At 44.9% G+C, this 26415-nt stretch overlaps 1 protein-coding gene across 2 annotated transcripts in view; it reads left to right on the forward strand.

The window, feature by feature from the left end:
• Positions 1-26415, forward strand: part of Cdkal1 (CDK5 regulatory subunit associated protein 1 like 1) — a 535629-nt gene that overhangs the window by 504133 nt on the left and 5081 nt on the right. For both annotated transcript variants that reach the window (XM_052156747.1, XM_052156748.1), the window contains one exon: positions 2123-2287. In XM_052156747.1, the coding sequence (XP_052012707.1) occupies positions 2123-2287 (165 nt within the window). The remainder of the gene's footprint in view (positions 1-2122; positions 2288-26415) is intronic.

Here is a 26415-nt window from a genome sequence, read left to right on the forward strand (position 1 = left end):
ACTTCAGATAAGGCTGGGCCAGGGAAAGGACAACTTGAGTTAGAAAGCAATGAAAGAGCTACACTATTGCTTATCCACATGAAATACTCTCAAACCAGGCAGTAGTTCCTAGGTAGGGCCTCTGTACACCAAGTAGACACACTTGCTGGGTGCCCAGGGAAGGCTGTAGCTGAGGAAGGAGCTCCTGTGCCTCACCTTAAAGCCAAACCTCTTCCTGTTCCCACCTCAGTGAGAGCCATTTTCCTCTCTGCTGCCCGACCTGCTGCCCAGCCCTGAGGAGGGGTCCCATGTATTTCTGGTCATGTCTCCCTCACCTCTCTCCTGGCCATCTGGGTTTGTGCCTCAGCAGGGAACCTTTTCCTTTCGTTTTTTAATGCGCCGGCATGCCTCATTAGCTGTTTCCTCCAGTGGAAGGCAGGTGGGCTTTTCCAATTATTAAAACCCGAGGTGGGGGAGGGGAAGCAACAAAAACATGGAGCCCTTCATCAGGTCAAGGCAGCAGATCAAGACGATATATATTCCCAGGAAGAGCACCAACATTTCTGGGCTTCGCTTCGACTAGGGATTTTCTTACTTTACGAAATCATTTTAAAGGGGCCTAATGCTAATGCTAATGATCCTAATGCTCCTTAGTTGTCCTGCTTGCCAGGACTCAGCCACCCTCCAGGTGACCTTTTCCCTTCCCTTTGACGAAGCTGTGTGTGCTGTGTGCAGTGATCATAAAAACTACCCTCAGAAAGACCCACACCCAGTGGCTTCTCAGGGACATTTGCTGTGCAACTACAAACTCTTCCCTGACCCCCCTGCTTTTCTGTTTTTGTAACTAAGCCTTTGAACAGTGCCATAGCTTTTATTTTTCTAAATAAGATTGTATGAAAATATTAAACTGTTGATGGTTTGGAACGGGTCTGTGTGTGTTGGGCCCTGACTTGAAGAGGTTCACAGGTAGCTACAGTACTACAGCTGACGTGTGATGTGAAGGGATCGAGTGACTCCGAACTACCTGTAAGGAGGAGATCCTTGCTGAGGTAGAACCAACAAGAGGAGATGCTTGCTGAGGTAAACATATACCTCTATCATTTTATCAGCAAGCTCTACCAGAAAGAACCATTTGACAGTTCCCTGTGAGCCAGCCAAAGCAGCCTTCAGAGTGGCTGCTTCTGAACAGAGGTTGGCTCAGGAGACTAACAAATACATTCCCTTTCTTACAACAACAGGCATGAATGACAGCCGTTAGCCAGAGGAGTCGTTTAGGCAAACCAACGTGCTGTTACTGAGAGTTGTTTGGAAATGCCCTTCTCTTATCTTTTTGTACACATGAGCACAAACATGTGTGTGCACGCGTGTACACACACACACACACACACACACACTCATTTGAAGTGACAGCTAACTTGAAGCTATTGCGAGTGTGAGGCTTTTCTAATCAGTTTCCTTCATTGCACAGGACGGGCAAGGCCCAGGTGTGGAAGGCCTGTCCAGAAGTGGCTGGCTGGCTGTGGGGAATTCCCCAGGCTTCCTACCACTGCTTCTTTCAGGATAGCTGAAAGATAGGTGACAGAGGCCCTGGTTCTGCAGCCAGTTGGCTCCTCTCAGAAAAGCCTGCACTCCCCAGGGCTCCAAATCTTCCAGAACCAAGGCAATCACTCTGCAGTGGGTCGCAGAGCATCCGAATGAAGTGTGGACTTAGTTGTTCAGGACGTATCATTTGTCACTTTTCATGGTGGCAAACATGCCACGCTGATGTAAAATGTTAATGATGGGCAAAGTGATGTGCAGACCATGAAGGCTGCTTTGGCTGGCTCACAGGGAACTGTCAACTGGTTCTTTCTGGTAGAGCTTGCTGATAAAATGAGAGAGGTATATGTTTACCTCAGCAAGCATCTCCTCTTGTTGGTTCTACCTCAGCAAGGATCTCCTCCTTACAGGTAGTTCGGAGTCACTCGATCCCCTCACACCGCACGTCAGCTATAGTACTGTAGCTACCTGTGAACCTCTTCAAGTCAGGGTCCAACACACACGGGCCCATTCCAAACCATCCTATGTCATTGTTCTAGAACCTAAAACTACTGCAAAGTAAGGCTATGTTAAAATCTTCTAATCTCTGAAAATCTCTTTTAAGGTTTTAGTGCCAAAGAACCCTGCATTCATGGGGAAAATGGTTGAAGTCGACATATATGAATCAGGAAAACACTTTTTGAAAGGGCAGCCAGTATCAGAAACCAGAGTCTATACGCCATCCATCAGCAAGCCGCTGGCCAAGGGAGAAGTCTCAGGTTTGACAAAGGTAAGTTACAAGCTCCTTCCCTCCAGGCTGCCGATGCCACGCCAGCCAGGGAAGCTCAGTGCCCCTGACCCTGCCTCTGTGATCACTTACCACCCCCCTTTGTAAGGAGGCACAAGGCTTTGCTCCTTCCTTCTGACAGGTGGAGGTCTGGGTGCACAGGGTGCCTTTGCTGAGAGCTAGACTTTTGCCTCTCCACCCATAAGGGAATAAGCTGCTTCCTTTTCCAGGGCAGAAGCAGAAGGCAAAAAGGCCATTTTTGCAGGTAAGAGATTCAACACCAAGGGTGAGCAGTCCCTTGGTGGCCTGTGTGGTTCTGTCTCACTAATCCTGAAGGGAGGGTGAAGAAGAACCATTGTTTCCCTGCTGATAAAGCTGTTTATATCACAGTCAAAGCCTACCGGTGAACAGACACAGAGCTGTGGCATATATGTGGCTGTGGTGCCTCTTGCTAGTGTGAGCTGCATATATACTTGAGTCCTGTGGAGTGAAAATTAAACATTTTTTTTTCATTCCATAAAAAACGTAACCTGGCCCCTGTAAATATGGCTGTTTGCCAGGCTCTCACACATTTCATTGAGCTACAGTTGTAAAAGCTGATGGAGTGTGAAATGAAAATGTGTATCACATTTCTAAGCATCATTTGATATCCTTTCCTCAACGCAATTGTTAAACATTCCCCTCCCATAAAAGCATATAGCAGTGACAACACATGGAAAAAAGATAACAGATACTTATCTCCCATGCAATCCTAGGTCATTTTACTATGTAGTTCTTACCTCAAATGAATGGTAAAGACATCTTACTTAAAATAACGGAAGTACACTTTGACGTCAGGAATGGTGGCAAGCGTGTTACCTCTACCTGTCTTCACCGATGATGCTAAACTCCAATCCAGCATGAGTGGCACCTCTTCCGTGCTTGGCTGTTGCGTAGGAGGGTAGCCACAGCAGAGGAGCATGGATTAGCCTGTGGCAAAGCTGTGCAGTGTTTTTTCTTTTGTTTCTTTTTTGTGTGCATACACTTTATGATTGTGATCATCATTATTATTACTATCTTTCAGTGTATGTGTATGTATTTAGGGATGGAGATCAGAGGACAACTATGGGGACTGGTTTCTCCTTCCACTTTGAGACCCAGGGATTAAGCTCAGGTTGTCAGGGTTACATAGCCAAACTCAACTTTCATCCACTGTTCTATCTTATACCAGTATTTTATTTTATTTTGTTTTCTGTTATCTTTGAGACAGGGTTTCATGTACAGTAGACTAACTAATTTTGCTAGCTGAGGGTGAGCTTGAACTCCTAGTCCTTCGTCCTTTGCCTCTCAAGTGCTAGGATTGCAGGCATGTACCACTGTACCCAGTTTGAGGCTGCCATCTTGTTAAAACTTGACAAACAAAATCACTAACTTGGGAGGTACTTTAGTTATTGTTTTTGTTTTTGATATTTTATTCTTATTTGGAAGTTGGAGAGAATAGCCTGGAAACCACAGTAGTCTACTATTGAAATTAGTGGCTAGAAATTCAACTGGGTTTGTCAGATTATTCTTTGCATATGTTTCAAGAAAAGAGCTAAACTATAGAGTGGACTGTAAGAGACTTTTTTTCTTTATCCAACATTCTGGGGCTTACACTCATGGCCTCATGTGTGCCAGGAAAGCTCGCTCTCTCGCTCTCTCTCTCTCTCTGGCTCTCTCTGGCTCTCTCTGGCGCTCTCTCTCTCTCTCTCTCTCTCTCTCTCTCTCTCTCTCTCTCTCTCTCTCTCACTGTGCTATTTCCCTGGGCCTAGGAAGTTGATTTTCAGTGGCTGTAGTAGAAAGAATTTAACAGCAAATGGAAGAAATATTTTAAAGACCCTGCCTGGCTTGGTTCTCACACATGCATCTCTTGTAAACGCTCGAGTTCTAAAACCTTCTTGTTTAGCAACAATCCCTGACTAAAGAAGGCGGCTCCTTCTGCTGTTCTTGCATACCTTGTGCTTTCTAAAGTGCAGCCCACTTGGCTCCTCTCCCCTCTCCCTTGCAGCCTAGGAAGTAGTGTTGCCCCCAGCCTACCTGTGTGCACGACAGCACAGAGGGCGGAGCGTGATGAGGTTGCGGCTCCCTACTTCCTGGGGCTCAGAGAAATGGATTCCTCCACATTCGTGAAACTGCAGTGATGGACTCTGGTGGGGGCTGTGTTAAGTTCTGCCTGACATCGTTGCTCCTCTTTTATTTATGCATATGCCCAGATGCCAGCGTCAGAAGGCTTTGGCGGTGAATTTGTTCTGTTATTCACTGTATTCTTTAAGAGGAATGCTGAGCAAGCAGGAAGGGCGCATAGTAGAGGGAGTAACACCATCTCAGGCATGTTGAGCTTTGACAGCAGGGAAAGGTTCTGGAATTTGTTTGAGAAACACCTAGCTCTGTGTGTTTGGAGTTTGGGCCCAGGGACCTGGGTTTGCACCTGGGTTTGCTGGTGCACCTGGGTCTAAACTGCTCAGCGCTTTAGTTCTGCCTGTTCTGTGGGAATGAAATATCCACCGTGCTGTGTTGATAAAGGAATACATTCAGTATTATTTATAATACTGCTGCTGAATAAGCTTCAGCTGGTAAGTTTCCTTACCAAAATTTCATATGATTCTTATCTTCTCCCAAAATCTTGCTGTATTCAAGAAGAGTAGGGTGAAGAAACTTCAGGAAAAAAAAATCTCCATTTTGTTGTTGTGAATTATTTTAGCCATAATAATGGGTTCTCATTGTCTTTGGCAGGGACGGTAGTTCCGTTAGGATGAGGCCACAGAGCTAATACTATCAGACTTTGCAACTATCTGAACTTCCTAGGTTTCTGCTTAGGTTTTTTTTTCCCCCTAGAGTAATCCCTTCCTATACACTTTGTAAAGAAATAAAAACAGATCAGGAATAGCATGATACCTGTAATCTCAGCACTGGAGTGGGGGCAGCAAAAGGATCAGGAGTTCAGGGGCATCCTTGGCTACACAGCTAAGACCCCCATCTCAGAAAGGAGAAAATATGGGGAGAGAAACCCAAAGCACCAGAGGGAAGTTACTGTGCCAACAGTTACTTCAATAATAAATGCCTCTGCTTATTTGTTGATTTCATGGCTAGTCTGGTGAATTGTTTATTGTTTTTATTCATATACATGTGAGTACCTGCATGAGTTTATGTGTAGATGAATGCAGGAACCTGAAGAGGCCCAGCAGAAGCACTGGATCCCCTGGAACTGGAGTGGAATAGTTGTGAGCTGCCCAATACTAGCACTTGAACTCAAGTCTTCTGAAAAAGCAAGAAGCGTTCTTAACTGCTAAGTCGTCGCTCTGGTCATGGTCTAGATATTTAGTCCTGTACTTTGGGATTATTCCATTATATGTCAAGGCAGGGAAACATCCTTCACTGGAGCTGGTAAGAGGGACAGCTGATTAGGAAAGCAGTCTAGGCAAAGGGACAAGAGGTCTGTGCTGTTGGGTTCTGTCTCTTTAATTGACTTGTTAGCCCGTATATCAGCAGGCTCCCCAGACCCTAGTTGTCTCCATGCAACATGGTCATGCATAACGAACACTGAAGAAACTTCTGTCTCTACTGTTCAATGATTGAAACATCTCACTTGACAGAGTAGACTAATCCTACTCTGTGGAAGAACTTAGAGTTCCATATATATGAATAAAATCAAGAAGTAGTATTTTAAATGATGACTAGATAGTAGAGTTGCTGTCTCTAAGAAATACATCTTCATGGAGAAAGACAAAGAAAAACCTTTTCTCCCTCTTCTTCTTTGAAGTACTGTGAACTGGACCCAGGACCTCCCACATATGATGCAGAGTTTCTACCATTTAATTCCTACCTTTATAAGTTTTATTTTCAGACAAGGTCCAGCCTGTCCGTGTTCTGCTTCAGTTCCCTCAGAAGGCAGGCACATAGGTCTGCACAAGCCCGACAGTTAGAACCATCAGAGGCTGTCAGTCCTCCCCTCTCTACCTCTAATAGAGGTGTAGGAGAAGAGAAACGTAGAGACACACTGGGTCTGACTATTCTTAGGGAAGATGGGAGACGAATGCCACTCATAACTTTAGAAATAGACTGAGGAAATGTGATTGATACAGAAAACGTTATGGAATAATTGAAGTGACGGCATCTGAACTAATGGAAATCAACTGAAGCCCAGACTGGCCTTTCCTGGAGAGCAGCTGCACCAGGGAACTGCGGTCCTGCGGTGGAGGAAGGGATGATGACGTGCACTCTAAGACAGTAATCCGTCACTGTGGTTCCCATGCTCACAGCGCCGGCATTACTCTTCAACTGTGAAAGGACACAAATTCTACCCCCACCCCCTCCCCAGCCTCCTAAGTCAGAGACTCTGGGATGATTCAGTGAAGTACTTTTAGGTATATTGAGTTGTCTTTTTCTTGCCCTGTTTTTGAGATCAGGCCATACCGTATAGTCCCAGCTGGTCTGCAGTTCACTATGTAGCAGAGGCTGTCCCAGAACTCACAACACTTCTTCCTCAAGAACTAGGATTATAGGTGTGTTGGCACATGATCTGTTTTTAAATTATACATTTTTACAACTTCATATGCATGTATATGAATATATAAAATGTTGCTTATATTGTATGCACATTATCTTATCTCCTTCCTCCAAACCTTTTATTAGTTCCAAAGAGTTACCTTCCCACTCTCATACAGTTCATATGTGGGGTGGGGCACCCCTTTGCAGTTAATTAGGGTTTCTTGCATGAGAAGAAGTAGGAACTATTTGAGCAAAAACTTGTTAGTGACCACTACTGAGGAGTATGAGTCCACTGACCCCTGTGCTTCTGAAGAAGGGGTGAGTCCTAGTGAGCCTTCTTCCTAAGTAGTGAAATACCCACTGACCAGGCTTGTATAAACCCACTACTGCTGTGAGTTCAGCAAAGCGGCATGTATGTCCTGACTCAGAGTCAGAGCCCTTCTGCTCTCTCTTCAGTGGGACTCTCTGAGCCTTGGAGGTGTGATAAAGATACCCCGCCGTAGGCTGAGCACTCAACAGCCGTTTATTCTCAACACTTTGACCAGTTGTGAGTCTCCGCATTAACCATCACTCATCACAGACGCTTCTCTGCCCAAAGCTGGATATAAATATAAATGGTTAAATGTCATTTAGCAAAACAACAGTGTTAGGTCGCCCCATCCTCTAAGGCCCATGACTTCCCAAGCCATGGGTGCTTTCTAAGAAATGGATTTTTTCCGCCTAGAATCCAATCACAAGCTGTTGGTTGCTGCCTCTCAGTCATGCCACTACTGCAGCAGTGAACACACTGCCTGGTTGCTTGGTGTTATAGCTCCCAGGGTTCATAGCTGGCTAAGGCTATTAATGACGTCTCTCCCCCAGCAGCCTGCATCGCACCTTACAGTACTGTGGAAGTTAGCCAGCAGGGAAGATTCTTCCCCAGTCAGTTTCAGCTTCGTTTCTCTAGAACCAAAAATCCAAAGTACATGGTGTCTTTAGCAAAGGGTCTTATCTAGTTCTAGTAGGTAATCAAGAGCAATGGCAAAAGTCTGCATTTGGGGGTGTTTGGGTCCTTTTCTGATCAACGCCTTAACTCTAAGATAATATCCCATACCTGGCACTGCACTGTTGGTAAGAGCAACATTATTCACCCCTGGAAGGTATCTCCCTTTGAAGTATTTTTATTATATTTTAAAAAATATAATAGCTTACAAAAGAGTAGGTTTCCATATGACTTTTTCACTTTAATTTTGGCTAAGCCTTCCTCTTCTCCTTTCCCCCATCTTCTACTTTCATCTTCTCTTAACCCTTTCCACCCAGTGGTCCTTTCTCCTACATTCATATCATGTACATTCTACCTACATAATCTGTTTCACTTTGGTTTTACTTTCTGGCAACACTCATATACATTAAAATTTAAGACCTACTTCTCAAGCTAGTAAGGAGTGTCTGATACCAATAAGACACAATTATAACATTTTAACATAATTATACACTGCTTTCCTCACACCTGTGTAGGAACTTCAGGTGGGCATCCAAAGGAAACCTATGGCCATGGTGGTATCCACTTGCTATCCCAACACTCGGTACTTTTGTAGATGATGCAAGAAGATCACAGTAAGTTCAAGGCCAGCCTGGGCTACACAGGGAGATCCTGACTCAAGCAACAAGAAACAAGGGAACCTATGGGTAGACAGGCATAGTGAGGTGTGCACCTCGTTAACCCTTCAATAGAGGGAAAAGATATCTGTGACTCATCATCCAGGAGTGTCAGGTTTTGCTTTAATAACACAGTCTACTAAGAAGGAGTTTCAAGCACCTCAAACAGTAGTAGCAGAGCATCATCATCCTGCACACCCATGATTTCCCACACAGAACAGTTGTCACCTCATAGCCAATCTTATATCATCCGTGCTCTTAACTTCCCACTTATCCCCTACCCTAATTATTTGTATGGGAATTCCATTTATCACTTATCTAGAAATGTATCAGTAAATAACACTAAAGAGGTTACTTCTAGGGTCTAACTTTTCTTTTGTCACTCTGGGACAGTCTGTTGTAGCCTAGGCAGCTACTGCCAAGGCTAAGCATGAGCTCTGAGTCCTGATCCCCCAGACTCCACCTATGGAGTGTTGGCATTTCAGTCATGTGTGCCTTCAGCAACCCATTCTAAGTAGTGCTAGGAATTGAATTCAGAGCCTCTGGTATTCTAGGCCTCTCAACCCACTAAGCTACATCCACTAAGCTATACTGACAAAAACAAAAACAAAAACAAACAAAAAACCTCCTTTTAAAACCATAATATAATCCATTACCAAATGTCAAAATAATGATCCTTTTCCATTGGTTAAATTCTGCAATCCTTCTGCCACAGTCTCAAACCAGTATTTAGGGGGTGATTACCGTGAAGCAAGTGGCATGCTGAGTGACCTGCATTCATATCATCCTCATGATAGGCTGCTGTTACTATCCAGATTTCACAGATAGGCACCAAAACATCAGTAGACTAATAAATTACTAAAGGCAAACAGGAACTGGCTTCTTTTCGAAAGAACTCATTCCAGAGGTTCAATTCCTAGCACTATGTAGTAGATCACTATCAGCAACTACAGTACCAGAAGATCTGACAGCCTTGTCTGTCCTCAGTAGGTACCAGGCATATACCTAATGCACGGCCATAAGTGCAGGCAAAATACCATACATAAATATATGTTTGTTTGTTTGTTTTAATTTGCAGTTTAGTCTGGCCTGGTGCAACAGGTTTATAATCCCAGCTTCTCAGGAGGCTGAGACAAAAGGATCATAAGTTCAAGGCCTTCGTGCGCTATGTAATTTGTTCAGGGCCAACCTGGACATATTATTAAGACCCTATCTCAAAAAATAAAAATAAGGCTGGGGGTGTAGCTCTGTAGTAAAGCCTTTTCCTATTACACAGGAGACCCTAGCTTTAGTATCCAGCAATGGATACATGGATTATGGATGCATGGATGGATATAAGAAAAGGAGGAGGAAAGGAAAGAAGGAATGGAAGAATAAATATGAATACATTTTCCATTGTAACTATTTTAATAGTGTCATTGTTCAGCAAGCAGTCTCCAGGACTCTCGTTAATGTTATAAAAGCCATAACTCCGTAATTATCAAACAGTAACTCCCCTTCCATCCCTCTGTTAATCCTTTCAATTTATGATCTCTTTGTCCATAACTCTACCTACTGGAAGTGATTGATGAAAGTGACATTGTACTGCCTTTGCCTTTTTGTGACTTGCATGATGTCCTCAAATTTCATCCATATTGTGCTTCCCCTAAAGGCTGGGTGACCTTTCACTGTGTCAGTACATACCGGGTACTACTCCATGACATTTCCTCTGCTCAGTCTTCCATCTGAGCACATTTAAAGTGTTGCCACCAAGTTCTTGCTGGTGGCATGGTGCCCAGATGTCTGCCTAAGTCTCACGGTAACTATGGTAACTCAGCTTCTGGTCTTGTGAGGAGTTGCTGTGCTGCCTTGAATGGCAGCTATGCCATCAGCCATGCTCCAGGTCACTTGTAGCCATGACATCTCATGGCTTTGCTCCAGACCATCCAGGTGTGCCAGCAACATACAGCCCAGCTCCACTCTGTTTGCTGCAAGAGTCTCATTTGATAGCCTCTGCTCAGGAATCCCTCTTTACAGCAGACTGTGGGCCACTGGATCCAAGGAGAGAAGGAAGGAGAGGCAGAAGATGAGGAAGTGGGTAGGACTGAGCACCTGTTGTGTACTCAGTCGGGGCAGCATTAGGCCCTGCGCTATGAGAGAAGCAGAGCTGTTGACGGGCCTCCCCTTGGAGGCTCGTGACTCATCCTACTCAGCACGCTTGATTTAACCAGTTCTTACATCAGTATGTAAGAAGTCAGCTAGGCCATGCCTGGCAGAAACATTTTCTCCTGAATTTTAAGATGGCAAATATTTGGTTTTATTGCCAGGATTTATTCTTTTGTCCCGTTCTCTCCTGGTGGTAGAATTGGTTTAAGAAGGAGGTGAGTCACTTGTGAAAGGCCAGGAGAGCTTGTGGTCTGGCAGCCTTGGGTCAAATTACTAGGGCAGTTCCAGCAATACTGCACTTCCTTGAATCACCGAGTCTCTGGAGTGCAGCTATTACCTCATTCAGGGAGGATTAAAGTAATAGTAGAGACATGGACATAGTGGATATGTGAGTTTAGTAAGCCCAACAGCACTTTCCTAGCCTTTATTTTGACCATAGACGTCTTTAAAGTACTTTACTTACACTGGCTTCTGATACACAGTACAGCTTAGCAATTCAGAGCATGCATTCAGGATTCTGATAACCTGGGTTTACATCTGCTTTCCACCCCTTACAAACAATATGAACTTGGAGAAAGTCACCAGCCCAGGCCTCTGCTTATGAGACCCACAGGATCACCTGTTTTACAGGATATGACAGAAGAGGCTTAGCACAGTAAATATTGACCCAGCAGCATTATTGTTATGATCTTACTGTAACTGACAATAGGAATTACACACTAGTCTATAATTTCTAATATACCCAGTAACCATTGACTTCATACAAAATGACAGAGGAAAGCAGGTCGCCCTCAGAGACTATGGTGACAATGACATTAATGTAAACCACAGGAGGGCCTGTGAGACAGCTTAGTGAGTAGATGCACCCTAGGCAGGTCCCGAAGACACACACTGTGGATGGAGAGAACCAGTACCTGCAAGTTGTCTTCTTGCATGTACCTCTACACACAACACTGTGTGTCACTCAGGTAAGCGGGGCAGCTCAGCTTCACCCCTGCAGCCACCCTGGGTAAGAGAGCAGACGTTTCAGGGCGGCGTGCTTGCTTGCTTCATTACCTGACAAAGGGCCAGCAGACCATCAGATGAACTGAATTTTGTGTACAAACTTTGCTGTGTTTTCAGAGCTTTGACCCTTAGAAAAACACTGTTTAAATGCTTTTCTTCCCATCTAACATTCATTTCCAAAACCACTGAAGTGAAAGGGGCTATTAGTTCAGGGCCAGATTTGAAAGCACATGAAAACTTCGTTCATGAGGTTAAGAAATGGCTTAATAATTAAGTTAAAACAGTTGAAAGTGGATCTAATTTCAAACAGATCAGCTAACCGTGTTAGGAGCAAATGAGGGTGTGTTCCTTCCTGTTCTCCTTCCATTCCTAAGATGTTGGCTATAACCCCAAGACATTTTTCCAGTTCGTTTTCTTTTTCTTTTCTTTTTTTCTTTTTTACCACTTTAAACTATGCAAGACTGCATTCTTTATTGCTGGAGTGTTAAATTGGTGTCACAGACAATTAAGACCACAGCACATGTAATATCACGTACACTGCTGTCTTCCATGGTGCATCTCGTCTGTCTCTTTTACAAATCAGTTAGGACACATTTGAGTTGCACAGACTGGATGGATAGCTGCTCCTCCACACTTCCTTCCAGGCTGCATTTAGTTGGACACTGCTGAACTAGTATGGATCATGTCAGTGGAAACTGTGTAGAATATGTTTACGATGCCTTTCGTGTACCAATCTGAGTACCATTCAGAGCATCATCAGCCAAGAGGATGCTGAACAATTAGCTTTCATTTCACTTGAACCCCTAATTGCGCAATCAGCAATGATAATTTTCCTCCTCCCGAGGGTTGGAACTGGGCATACAAAGGAGAATTGCATGCATCAAGGGACTAATTGTGCTTTAATAATGATAATAGCAGCTACCATTTCATGAGCCTCTACTATGTGCCTAGCTTTGAGCTTGCAATGCCTTGTGTTGTTCCTGTAGCCTGGGGGAGGGCTCCTGAGTACCCTGAAAAGTGTTGTCAGCAGTGACAAGGCTGTGCCTACAGTGAAACTGAATGCACATGTTCATGTGCTCACACACACATCCTCCTCCTGTGCCCTACTGGGCAGGAGAGAAAGCGTGGCAAAGCTGAGACAAAAGCAATGATGGATGCCCAGAGCTAGGGAGGCTGATGAATTCCAGAGCAAAGACTCGGGCTCTGGGGCGGGGATTGCTCATACGCACAGCATGCAGTTGCCCCCTGACTGCATGTTTCCATCTTCACTGAATATATTATCTGGGCACTGAACTTGATACTAGAGATGCAGGCAATGAAAGTGGCCTGGACAAGTTTGGACTGGCTGTCGTGGTGCTCCTCTATTCTGTCGTAACTCTGGTGAGAGGACACAGAGTGAGGGTAGCAGTAAGAGGTACACCAGCCTCCTTCAAGACACAGGCAGGCATAGCTGCGGTGTGGCAGCACAGATGGGAAGACGGAGGAGGAGGGAAGATGGAGGAGGAGGGAAGACAGGAGGAGGGAAGATGGAGGAGGAGGGAAGACAGGAGGAGGAAGAGGGAAGACGGAGGAGGGAAGATGGAGGAGGAGGGAAGACAGGAGGAGGAAGAGGGAAGACGGAGGAGGAGGGAAGATGGAGGAGGAGAGAAGACGGAGGAGGAGGGAAGACGGAGGAGGAGGGAAGACGGAGGAGGAGGGAAGACGGAGGAGGGAAGCGATGCTGGTGCTCAGCTTCCTTTCTCCCTTTTCCTCTTTTCATGCCACCTGGGACCCCTGCCCAAGTGACAGGGCTGCCCATGTTCAGGACAGGCCTCACTCACTCAGTTCACCCTGGGAAATACCCTTGCAGCCACACCCAAAGGCGGTCTTTGCTAATGCTCTGGGCTTCTCATAATCCATTCAAGTTAGCAATCAAATGTAGCTAGCCCGATGGCATAACTGCCCAGTTTGCGGATGATTTGTCTCAATTGTAAAGTGAATCTAGTCAGACGGAGGGAAACACTTGGTGGGAAAGCTTCCTTGTTAGATCAAAAGCTGTACGCAGCCTCTTCTGGACCTGCAAGGTCCTGGTACCCTGCTGCGCCTCCAAAGGTTACAACTAAGGCAGCTCTTTGGAAACCCTGTGCCCTGTGGTGAGTGGGTCCCATCTTTCTAGAGCTTTCCTGTGTCTTCATGTCATTTCATTATTTCTCTACATGTGTTTTCCTCCTTTCCACTCAGTAACTGCTCACCAATTCCAGATGAGACCCTATGTCTCACTTGTCTGGGGCTATCCTAGTCTGCCTCACGTGTCTGGGGCTATCCCAGTCTTACTGTGGGCTGACACCACTGGTACTTCTACCTTCCAAAAATGGTTTGAATGAAAAATTTCATCATCAACTCTGAAGTGCCCAAACTGCTCAGAACTGTACTAACTACTGCTTGAGATACATGCTTGCCTTTCAGGGTAGTAGGAGGGGAAATATGTGCTCACTATTTATGACTCCCCAAAACTCTTATGCGAAAACAACCAGCACCATGAAAGGGGTGCAGGCTTTGTGTCACAAGTTATGTGGCAGAGGTCCCAGTAGAGCAGACTTGAATCTTCTGTGATACCAGGTGAAGACCCAGCAGGGAGGTGCTCTACATGAACTTACAAGCAGTTCTCACAGTCTATATTGAAAGATCTAGACTTCCCAAACTCCAGACCTGTTGTCCAAATGGTCCCCAGTCTGTGGGATTTTTATTCTAGTAATTAAAAGAGTGGATATGTTTCAGTCAAATGTGTGACATGCCCAATGCTGAGTCACACAGTGTCAGAAAGTAACATGGTAGAATGTCCTTGAGGAAGTCTGAGGGCCAGAGCTCTGTGGGAAGCAGGACACAACTGACAGCCTCAGTAGGAAGGAGTTTTACAGGCAGACACTGGGCCATTTGTAGAATTGCTAGGAGTAGCATCTTTGTTGCTTTCTAGAAGCATGTGGGAGCTGTCATGAGACCATGGCCTTCACTCTGCCGCCCCATGTCCTGTCTGCTTCACCAGCCTTCCTCATGCTCAGCTACCTCCACTTATGGGGGCTGAGCCTTGTGTTTGCCCCCTGGGGACAAAGACACCTGAGAAGGCTTTGTGGGGAGGTGTATGACCCTGACATGGTGGAATTGGCATTGGGAACTGTCACAGAGAAGACTTCCGCTTCCACTTGGCAGGTTTGGGGGATGTGAGATTAGAGCTGTTTGGAAGGTATGAAGGACTCAGGCAGGTGAAGAATGAAAGTTTCGTGAGAAAGGGTCATAAATGGATGCAGAGCGCATGGGCTGTGTCTGATGGTCTTTCACACTCAAAGCAATTGTGGGCAGTGGAAGTCACAGGGAAGTAATGTTTGGTACAAAGATTGAGAACTCTGGATTTTGAAAGCTAAATGTTTGCACTAAACCTGTTAGAGCATGTGGCTTCTTCAAGAATCAGTTATGCTGCACCGCAGCACAGGTTAACCCTTACATCTCAGTCTTCCTGCACAAGAGCAGCCATGGCCTGCTCACAGTAAGTGGTCCCTGTGTAGTCAGATTGTCTACCCCATACAACCACTTGGTGACTGAGTCCTCATGACAAGGCAAGAGACATGCAGGGAAGAAATGCTGGAGAGCTATGTGAGGGCAGCTCCCAGGAGCGGAGGTGTCCTACCCAGGCCGCTATGCGCAGTCCACCCCCAGACCAGCGCCATGGCCACCTCCAGTCAGTCCCCAGTCCGCACGAGGTGAATGAGCTTGGCTTTCAGTGATCTGCACTGCAAGATGGGTGAGCTCTCCGAGCAGAGCGGGGGTGTACACAATATTCTTGTGCGTATCACTCAGGATGTTCATGTGTTCTGTGAGCAGGGACTCTTGGGCAAGCTTCTCAGTCTGCTCCTTGAAGTCCTTTGACATCATGATAAGTAGATCTGCAAAAGCTCCTTTGAAACAGATAATGATCTTGTAAAGTTAAGTTCCTTTCATGGAAACTATAAGAATGAGTACTTCAGAGCAGGAGCTTGCTTGCTGTGTGAATTCTAGCTTTTCCCCTCTTCTTTCTACTTAGTGTAAAACACAGCCTACGACCCCTGTCATACTCAGTATCAACTTTGCATTGTGTGTAAAATAATAAACAACATTTCTAACATGGTTTGCAATGTTTTAGGTTTGCAAGGAAGAGCTTTTAGGAAACAAATTTCTTCTTTCTGCCTATCTCCTAAATGTAATGCAATTTTATAAAACTAGGAACATAAATATTCAAGCCATGCATCAGGTTGGTTATCTCGGACAGTTATCTGGTAGGATGCCAACCTGCAAAAGTGGGAACCAGTGCATTTCAGATTTGCCACCTCTTGAGAGAGGAGTCCAAATAACACTAGCAGGAAAGAACTATTGCCGACCTTATCAGGAGGAGCGCTTTCCTCCCACAGGCCCCTGGCTCATCAGGCTTTATTCTTGCAGGCATTCATTTAAAAAGAATAAAGCAGCCCTATGCCCATAAGCTTGGGGCCAGTGAGGCTTTGGCACTGTGGCCTACCTTTTCAGATTGTGCCATCATCCTTTGGGCATTTGCCCTCTCTAGATAGTTTGTTCAGCTACAATTTAGGACTGATAAGGCCTGATTTATATATAAAATTTATAAATTTTAAAAATAGAGCGAGATAAAGCTTGGGGAATGTTCAGAGCAGTGCCTGGATCATAGTAAGCAGTCCACGCATATCCTGTGGAATTGAAAGTTTGTTTGGGCGCTAATATCTCATCTATGGTTTGAAGACTATGTCCCATATCACCTGTGTTCAGTGAGAACAGAGCATGGTCGTCAGTCTTTAGCTAGGTGTATAAGCAGAAATAGCATTTGTAAAGAAAGGATAGTTACCAGTAGAAAACAATCGTCTTGATGGCATTCGAAAATCCTCTACTCTTCCTTTGACTTCGGGTGACTTTTTCTCCTATTACCCTTCATCCATGGTCACTTGTTCTGAACAGCCTGAAAGCATATGTGTTTTCCATGAGTCAAGCCTCCTTCTGCAAAGTAACTTTCCCTGCTTGACAGATATCCTACAGTATTGCATTCTGTCTGACCATCTCCCTGTCTCTATTGGGTCTCAGGCAGATTGTGACCTCCTTGTCAGAGCCATGCAGAGGTCCACAGGACCCCAAAATCCCATTCTTTTTTCCTATACCCAAAACAACCAAAAGTAGACTCAGATTCCATTATTTGTCCTGGGATTATTCACTAAAACAAGAAGCAGGCCAGTCGCCTCCCAATACACAGATGTATGGACAAACACCATGTGGTATGTGGGGTAATAGAACTTCATTCGACCATGAAAAGCAATGAATTTCTCATGTACGTGACAAACTCATTTCACCTGAGTTTGAGGTGAAATAAGACAGACCAAAGTGTGACAAACATTGTGTGCAGTGTGTGGGATAGGCAAGGGGAGGGTCATGAGCCCTCCGTGAGGTGGGCAGCCGTGACACTGACAGCTTCTGTGTGGGATGATGAACCATTAGAAACAGTAACAACTGCACAATGAAGAGAACCCAGGAAATGGAATGGCTGTCATGAGACTCTGCATTTAAAATGGCTGCAGTTATCAGTTTGTTTTACATATATTTTACAATAAAAAACATTAAACTAGGAAAAGACAATCTTAGGGTTTCAGGGTGAAAGCTGACAGCATCCCACAAGTCTGAGAGCTTGACTTTTCTCCCCTTATGAACTCTGGCCCAGCCCCAGCAGCCTGCCTGCTGCTCCTTGACATGAAAGCATCTCAGGTGCCCCTTTAGGAGGGCTTGTGCACCTGCTTGTCCCTCTGCTTGTAGTGTATTTCTCATTAGAGGTGTCTGTCATCTTGTATCACTCCGTCTCTGCTGAAACACTGTCTTATCAGTGACCACCCACCCACCACCTATCATGTCAATTACTCTTTTCCTCCATAACATAGTCTACCACTGCACACATTAAGTACCTTATGTCAATTTCTGTTTCTAAAATGTAAGCTCATGAGTTCTAGGACTTTGCTTCATTTGCATTTGTCTTCTTGATAACTAGATACCTGCAGCAGAGTTCCTGCTGTTAAATGTAGGTATTCAAGAGACACATGCATAGCCCTTATTCAAAACACTGCTGGATCAACTATATCGACATTTCTATCAACTTGTCTCCATTGCTACCATAAGTTGCCCCCTCACCCAAACAACCTCAAAACCTCAGGAAGGCCCAGCTGATATCTATAGGGCTCACACATGTATTTGTATCAACCATAGATAGGGTAGTGCAGGTTTTCAAACCTTAGTAGGACTCTGGTGACATGTCTGGAGGTTTTAGAGGCTCAGATGTGCTCAGCTAAGACTGCTTGGATGAATCAACTTTGCTCTCCAGATCTTAACCCTACAGAAGACCATGGGAATATATTCACATAGTAAAGGCTAGGGAACAAGAACAGTAAACAGGAATACACAGGGACCTTAGACTTCTGCCTACATATTTGATAACATTCCATTGGATTGGCCAAGTAAGTCATGTGGTCAACAGAACACACTGCGAAGTGACACCAGAAGGCAGAGAATGAAGAGTAAGAACCATCACATATTCAGTCCACCAAAGCTCTGAACCTGGGCATCTGTGATCTGCTCTTCTCCACATCCTCTTTCTGTATTCCCATAAGAAAACATATTCTGCTCCAGCCTTAGATGCAATACTTAGTCTGGCTCTGTAATTCCTTTGACATGAAATTCCTTGTTTCCAGGTATCAATACAACTAGAACAGTTGAACCTCAAAAGCAATCAGAACACTAATAGAAGGAGCCTTTTTACTGGTTTTTGATTAGGAAATATTAAGTGTATATTGTTTTAATCCAGTTAGATAGATTGTGATCATTCACTATCATTAGCACTGGGAAACAAATGCAGGGATAGTCCTTAATCTAGAGCAGTGGTCCCCAACCTTCCCAATGCTGCAGCTCTTTAACCCCCAACCATGAAACTATTCTTTTTGCTACTTCATAACTGTAATGTTGCTGTTGTTATGAATTGAAATGTATATATCTGTGTTTTCTATGGTCCTAGGCAACTCTTATGAAAGGGTCCTTCAACTCACAAAGGGGTTATAGCCCACAGGATGAGAAGCACTGCTCTTAGAGAAGCCACATAAAATGTGAGATGTTGTGAGTGGGCACCAAAGAGATGTTTACTTCTTTGTTTTCAACATTGGTCCACCACTGTTGCATCCTGTGGTGGACAGGATAACAGCCCTCCAGGTATCCCCACTGTGCTGGCTAGTCTTATGCCAACTCGACACACGCTAGAGTCATCTGAAAGAAGGGAGCCTCAACTAAGAAAGATGCTTCCATAAAATACGCCATAAGGTGTTTTTTAAATTAGTGATTGATGGGGGAGGGCTCAGCCCATTTTGGTTGGGGCCATCCCTGGCCTGGTGGGCCTGGGGTCTATAAGAAAGCGAGCTGAACAGTCATGGGAACAGCAACCTGCCGTGGCCTCTGCATCAACTCCTGCCTTGTTTGAGTTCCTGTCCTGACTTTCTTCAGTGATGAATATCAATATGGAAGTGTAAGCCAAATAAGCCTGCTTTTTGGTCATAGTGTTTTGTCACATCAGTAGAAACCCTAACAAAACACCATCCTAAACTTAAAATTTGTGACCTATGTTAGGTTACGTGGCAGGAATCAAATTTGCTAATCATCTGGCTTTCAAGTGAGTTTCTTGAATGGGCCTAATATAATCACAAGGGTTTTAAAAAGTGAGTAGCAAGGAGAGTCAAGGGTGAGGATGATGGGGGCCTGACTTGCAAGCTGGATGCAGGCCGTGAGCCTAGGGGCAGAAACTGGAAGGGGTAGGGAAATGACTTTCCTCTAGATATTCCGCAAAGACACAGCAAGCAGGGAGACCCATGTGTGGCATATGAGCTCCACCCTTTTAAACTGGGAGTTAGACAGGGAACAGTGTAGGAGCTGTAGGCAGCAAAAGAAAGTGCTGGGGAAGATGGGGTTTAGTCCCTGAGGCCGAGGAATGGGAGCGGAGAGTGGGTGTTCTCAGAAGTGACTCTGCTTGCCTTGGCACCAACTCAGGCCATTTCTGCCTTTGAGCACCCTAATCTCTAGCCCATACTCTGCTGGAGCTTGTAACTCATGTCACCTCAGTCACAGGGGAGGGCAGGTTGGCACTTCCTGCCTCCCTTCCTGTGGAGTGCAGAATGTACAGGAGTGGAGCTGCCCCATGGCCCTGTGTTCACTTCCTCCTCACTAGACATCACTTGGTGCTTCCTGACGTGCCCTTTAGTAGTGACAGAAGTATTTAAATACATCCCTATTAAACGTATCCTAGTTATTTTAGGTGACTTTTAGTAGAGCCAATGGTTTTTTGTCTTCTTGATTGCTTGTTTGGTTGGTTGGTTTTTACTTTATAAAAACTATATATTCAAAATAGAGGGAGGACATGTCAAGGAGACCTTGGTGATAATGTGTAATGGACCTTTGGAAACAAGGGGAAACAGGCAGAGATGTGAATTTCTGGTTGATCATTTTGTAATTACAGTATGTTTATACCATGGAACTGATCTTAACTAGTTTTCTAGCACTTTCCAAGCTGAATGTCTATATGATCATAGCCTGTAGGAGACAAGTTTATATTGTACTTTATCTTTTGTGAAGCTCTTTGAGACAACAAAAATACCTGCAGTTCACATAGCTAAGTGGCGCTAGAGATGATTCTAGCTAGTTACTGAAAACGACACCTAGAACCTCTGAGGAAGTCAAAGGACAGTGACACTACCATCACCTGTGACTGTTTTTCATCTAAAAGTAAAAACTGAACATGGTTACTTCGTTGGAAAGAAACTCTCAATAGTAATTATTTGAGTTTGATTGATTACCTGAAGATGCGTTGGAAGATTCCAGTTGAATTCCCAGCATCCTCAGCACTCTGTGTACTTGGCTCTGGAGACGGCTCTGGTGTAGTTGGAGAGAACAGTGAAAGGATTTCATCAGTAATGCATCCTGGCCCTGCTGAGCAAGATCTTATTTTCCAGTGGATACCCAGGGCCTGGTACCAAGGAAAGGGCAGTACTACCTGATGGATTCCTAGACTTCTTCTTTTTTTAAAACAAGATTTATTTATTATTATATATAAGTACACGGTAGCTGTCTTCAGACACACCAGAAGAGGGCATCAGATCTCATCACAGATGGTTGTGAGCCACCATGTGGTTGCTGGGAATTGAACTCAGGACCTTTGGAAGAGGAGTCAGTGCTCTTAACCACTGAACCACCTCTCCAGCCTGATTCCTAGACTTCTACCTGCTCCTTAGAAGTGTGCATTCACAGTTTATAGAGATACAAGTATTCTTTCCACAAGAAATACAATTTACCTATTGTATTTCTTTTTTATTACTAATTTATTTTTATGTCATATATTACATTCCATACACAGTTTTTCCTCCCCGAGCCCCCATCTACTCCTGCTTTCCCTTTATAAAAGGGCAGGCCTCCGAGGAATGGGAACCAAACATAGCATTATCGGTTGCAGTAAGACTAGGCACCTCTCTTCATATTAAAGCTGGATGAAGCAACCCAACAGGAGTTAAAGGATTCCAAGAGCAGGCATAAGAGTCAGGGAAGGAAGCTCCTACTCCCACTGTTAGGAGGACCACAAGAAGGCCATGCTATGCAACTATAACATATGAGCAGTGGACCTAGTATAGACCCATGCAGGTTCTGTGATAATGATTATGCTAGGCCTCTGTCTATAAATATAATAGAATATCATTAGGAATCGTGTCATTGACTTGTTTGATTTAATTTTTTTATCAGCCATGTTTGGTTCTATCCTAGGTGTCTAGGCTATCCTGCCTCTGGTTCCTAACCCTCCAGACAGTATTAGGGGCGGGCTCCCTCCCTTGAGGCAAGGGTCTCAAGCTGGCCACTCCCACACTTCCTGTACCAGCTTTCCTCCAGCACATGTTAGCTGTAAAGAATAATCATGCTGTAATCCACAGACCCCAGAGGCTAAGTAACCAGGAGAGCTCGGAGAGGGGGCATATGAATCTTCCTAGGAAGGGAAGCTAGAGTAAATATGGAGGTAAACTGGGGGGCAAGTAGGGACAGGAACCGAAGGGATGAGGTGCAGAGAAGCTGGAGGAAGAGAGTACTGGGAGAGACAACAGGGATTGGGGGTCATCTTGAGGATGAGCTAGAAACCCAGGGCAATGGAAACTCCCAGGAGTCTGTGATGGTGACCGTAGCTGAGACTCGCAGCAGTGGGTGATAAGAAAGCTGAATGGGCCATCTCCTGTAACCAGGCAAGGCTTCTAGTGGAGGCACTGAGACACCAACCCAGCCACAAAACCTTCAACCTAGAATTTGTCCAGCTTGCAGGATGTGCTGGGGCAAAAGTGGCACAGAAATTGTATTTCTTATTAGGTGATCAGATTGCAGTTCCCTCTCTCCGGCCCTGCCTGTGGAGCAGTTTTCACTTGTATTGATACTACTCCAGTTTAGAATAAATGACCTCAGACTTCTGCAACTATCCTAGGCACTGATTATAGACATTAGATCAAAGTGCGGCCCTTTGTTCCATCTTTATGCCGAGAGCTGCCTGTATGTCAGAGATGGATGAGCACTTTACATTAATGGTGCTTACCACAAGAGGTGGGTCTTGAATCTTGTATTTGAAGAATTAAGATGCAGTAATGGTAGAGATCACTTTTTGACATAATAGTATTTTTATATTCAAAGCAATAACTCAGCGCTTGCGACTCTTTCCTGGATGCTGCCTTGCACTAGGTGTGTGCTGGAGCTCAGCAGGCTTTCTGCTGAGCCCACATCAGGCCCGTAGGAGACACAGATGATAGAAAGTCCTTCTTATCCTGAGACAGGGGCTATCAAGCATCATATCCTCCATCCTTGTTAGTTTGCACTTCAAGCTGTTAACTGTGCTTCTGAGTGAGGCAGGAAACAAATTTACACATAAGAAATGTCTTCAGTCTTTTATAAGAAGTTCAGAGCTTAGAAGGTCTTTTTCATGTCTCTTGAGTCAGATGAAATGCAGACTCCACAGGAGTCACAATGAGGTGACAGGCAGACGCTGGCCTTTGGTTTGTTTCACTGGGCAGTCCATGTCGGAGGGGTAGGCATCCTGAAAGAGAGGGGTCACCAAGGCCATGCAGGACACATCACATCTTTTCCTTTGGTGGATGTCAAGGCAAAATTATTCAGAATATAATCTGAAATTCCTTTGATCAAATAGTCAATAGCTTAATAATTTATGTTCAATCTTATTAGTAAAGTAAACATAAGCCTTTGCTATCACCAAAATAAGGTTAAAAACAGGATCCTAAGATTAGAGTGAGATTTTTGTGTCATGTTCATATTTAAATGTTTTTCCTTGCAATTTTAATGACCTGAGAGCAATTAAGCATTTGGGGTGGGGGTAGGAATATCTGATGTTGAATCACTCATGCCTAAAAGCGTTACAGAGAAGCTGATAGTGTATTCTCATCGTGTGACTGTGTATCAGGTTTTCAAATGAAAAGGCCCAATTAATTCTTAACTGCAGTTTGCTGGCTCTGTGTATTCCACGGTGGCTACTAAGCTGACAGGCTCTGTATGTAACATCTTAAACATAGGCATCAAGAACGAGAAGCATCCTTGGCTTGCAGATAATCAAGGACTCCTATGACAGTAGCATGTTCCCAGGTTAGGAGAATCAACGACTCCTATGACAGTAGCATGTTCCCAGGTTAGGATATGTCTAGGAGAGTAATTGAGATAGTTTGGCACCCTTGGTCACTCTATGTCCTATTATCTCTTAATGGCATGAATCACTGAATCATGGGGAATGACACTGTCTGGCAATCTGAGAGAAAGAGCTGGCACTGGAATGTAATTGCAGGGCCCTGGCAACACCTGCAGGTGTCCGAGACAGAAGAACTCATTTAGAAGCTGCTGTGCAAGCTGGGAAGGCAGGTGGTGACTCTCTTACAGGGCTGTCTTTCATTTGAGCAGAACCAGACCAACTGTTCCTCATTAAAATGCATTTTGCAACATGTTCTAATATGAGCATGTCAACTGTGTATGTATGCATGCACATGTGCATGTGTGTGCGCGCCCTGAGAAAACCCAGCTCTACAACTTATACAGATACCATCTCAGTGTGGCTCAGCACTGTAAGACATGCAGTTCGAAGTGGCTTATGCATGACCTAGGCTGGCTTTCCTAGGATGGCCTTCTATAGAGAAACAGAAGGTAAAACTAGTACTCAGAGGTACAGCATCAGGGAGGGGCATAAAGCCTATTTTCTGGAAACCTGGGTTCATGCCAGTCAGTTTGATAGTCATGAGGTACCTGACATCACTCTCTTATTACAGCTGACCATGTCACCATCTCTGAAGTATATTGTGTATTGTGGATCTAAAGCCTAGCATCTCTTCCCTATTCATCGTACTGAAAAGTTAAGTTCTACCTACTCCTTTCATTGGGTAGTTTTAAGAACAACGACAACAAAAAAGTGTGAAGTCTGAGAGGCCTACTATACAGATGGCAAGCTTCCAAAAACACCGCTACTACTGTTTCCTTCTGCTTCTATAGCCTACTCTGTAGGACTAGGAGGCAGGGCTTCAAGGGAAGTCACCAAATAATCTGACCTCCTTCCATTGGAGACAAAACCCCTACAGCTCCCAAGGAAAGGATACAGTGACTGCTGACACAATAAATGCAGATAATAGAGAAGCGAGTAGAATGCCGTATCCACTCTGCAGACAGCAGCTGACTGCCTCCCAGGAGCCATTCCCGGGGTCCTCCCTCTGGTGGCTGCAGATTCCATGAGTAGAACAACTCAGAACAACTCATGTCATCCCAGAGGCCTCACAGTGAGCAGAGTCAGGTCTGTGCTAGCTACAAGGTAAAGGCTTAGCAGAGGCTGGGTCCTGAGGGTCTCCCCCTAGTAGACTTCATGGCTTAGCTAAGGCTGGGCCCTGGAGAGCCCCTGCCTTCCTCACCTAGGGCACATAGCTGCCTTCAGCACTCTGCTGTGTGTGAGCACAGCAGTTCTGTTGGGGTGTATTCTCCTGTGCCGAGGAGTTGGCTCAACTCTGCCAGAGCTGAGCATACACACTAGTGGGCAAAGAGCCTGTGGGATTGTGCAGTGGTGGGCACAGTAGGCCCACATCTTAGTCCCTGAAAATTGCACATATGATGCCTGTCCTAGAAAGAAGGACTTCACAAGCATGGCTAAGGAGGGATATTGAGATGAGGTTACTCTGGATCGTCCCAGGATAATTCTTGTGATAGATGTCACCATCTCTGTACTTCCAGCTTAGAAAGGAAAGAAATGTCACAGGTCACAGGTCAGGAGATGCAGGCAGCCACTTAGTCCCCTAGAAAAGGCAAGGATTGAATTCTCTCCCAGAACCTCTGCCAGGAATTCTTTCATCCATACCTACAGCAAATCCTAGCACATGTGACCTCAAGAATTCTAACAATAGTTTTGTATTGTTTGATATTCTAGAGTGAGCATAGTTTGATATTCTAGAGTTAGAGTTAGTTTGTTGAAGTCATATTAGAAAACTAATCTACAGCGTGTATAAATTACTTCTTTCATGACTGTAATAAACTATCTAACATAACTAACTTAAAGAGGAAAGTAGTCTAAATAGAGTGTCATGGCAGGAGAGGCAGGCGTGGTGGCAGGGATGTGACGCTGCTAGTCAGTTGTACCTGTAGTCAGGAAGCAGAGAGACACATGCTGGCTCTCAGCTAGATTTCTCCATTTTCCTCATTTCATTCAGCCCAGGACCCCAACCCAAGGGATAGCACCTCCCTTCTTTGAGGTGGTAAACCCTCACAGATGTACCCAGCCGTGTCTCCCAGGTGATCCTAGAGCTAGTTGGCAATAGAGATTAACTTCACATGGTGCCATTTCCTCACTAGTGAGCTTGTCTCCTATCCCTGGTGCTCTAATAAGAAAGACAGCAGCAGGCAAATGTCATTTTCCATGGCAAAAATGTGAATATGTGGAACTAAGGAATAGGTGGAAATCTTAGTGTCCATTCAGCTAGCTCTGCTTCCTCCTTGGTGCCGGACCCTGAGCATCCATTGGGAAATTAAGGAGGTCTGCTCAGGGGTGCCCACAGGATAGGGAGGGTGAGCAGACTTACCCACGGAGCATAGGATGTGCAGAGAGGAGATAGTCCTGTCTTCAGTTCAAACCTGAGAAAATAATAACAAGAAGAGACAAGGGTGGGGTGGCCTTGGTTAAGAGCCTTTCCCCAGACTCACTCCACAACTCTTCTTGCCTAGCAGGGAGCCTTACTACTCACCTCTCATGAGGATAACTGAGTATAACTTCCTTCTCAGGGGCTAATGTCTGCGAGGACACTACTAACCACCGATGTCATTATCTTGGAACTGCTGCTAAGTCTCAGAGACCCTGGAATCTGCTTTTCCATGCCACATCCCTGTACACAACAGCACCAGCAACCTTTCTTGTGTGCCCAGAGCCCAGGCTGCCTCCCTGGCCTCTCTTCTCACTGTAGCCCCATTTTGCGGCAGAGGTTAGACTTCTTGCATCATAGCAGTAGTGATTATACTTGGTTCCCATTGCCAGCTAAACTTGGACCTGCAACCACTCACCATACTGCATGCCTCCTGCTGCTATTTGTAATAAACTCAAATCCCATGTGCACATTAATCATATCTGCTAAGCAAATAAAATGGTGGCTTTGTAATTTTACAAGAACATTTGAGGTCATTTGCATAGTCAATTGAACTTCAGAGTAGTGTGGAATGCATGGATCTCCATGAGTCTTAAACGCTAAGTTCTCTATGCA

Source organism: Apodemus sylvaticus, chromosome 14 (genome assembly GCF_947179515.1).
Source record: "Apodemus sylvaticus chromosome 14, mApoSyl1.1, whole genome shotgun sequence".
Taxonomy (NCBI): domain Eukaryota; kingdom Metazoa; phylum Chordata; class Mammalia; order Rodentia; family Muridae; genus Apodemus; species Apodemus sylvaticus.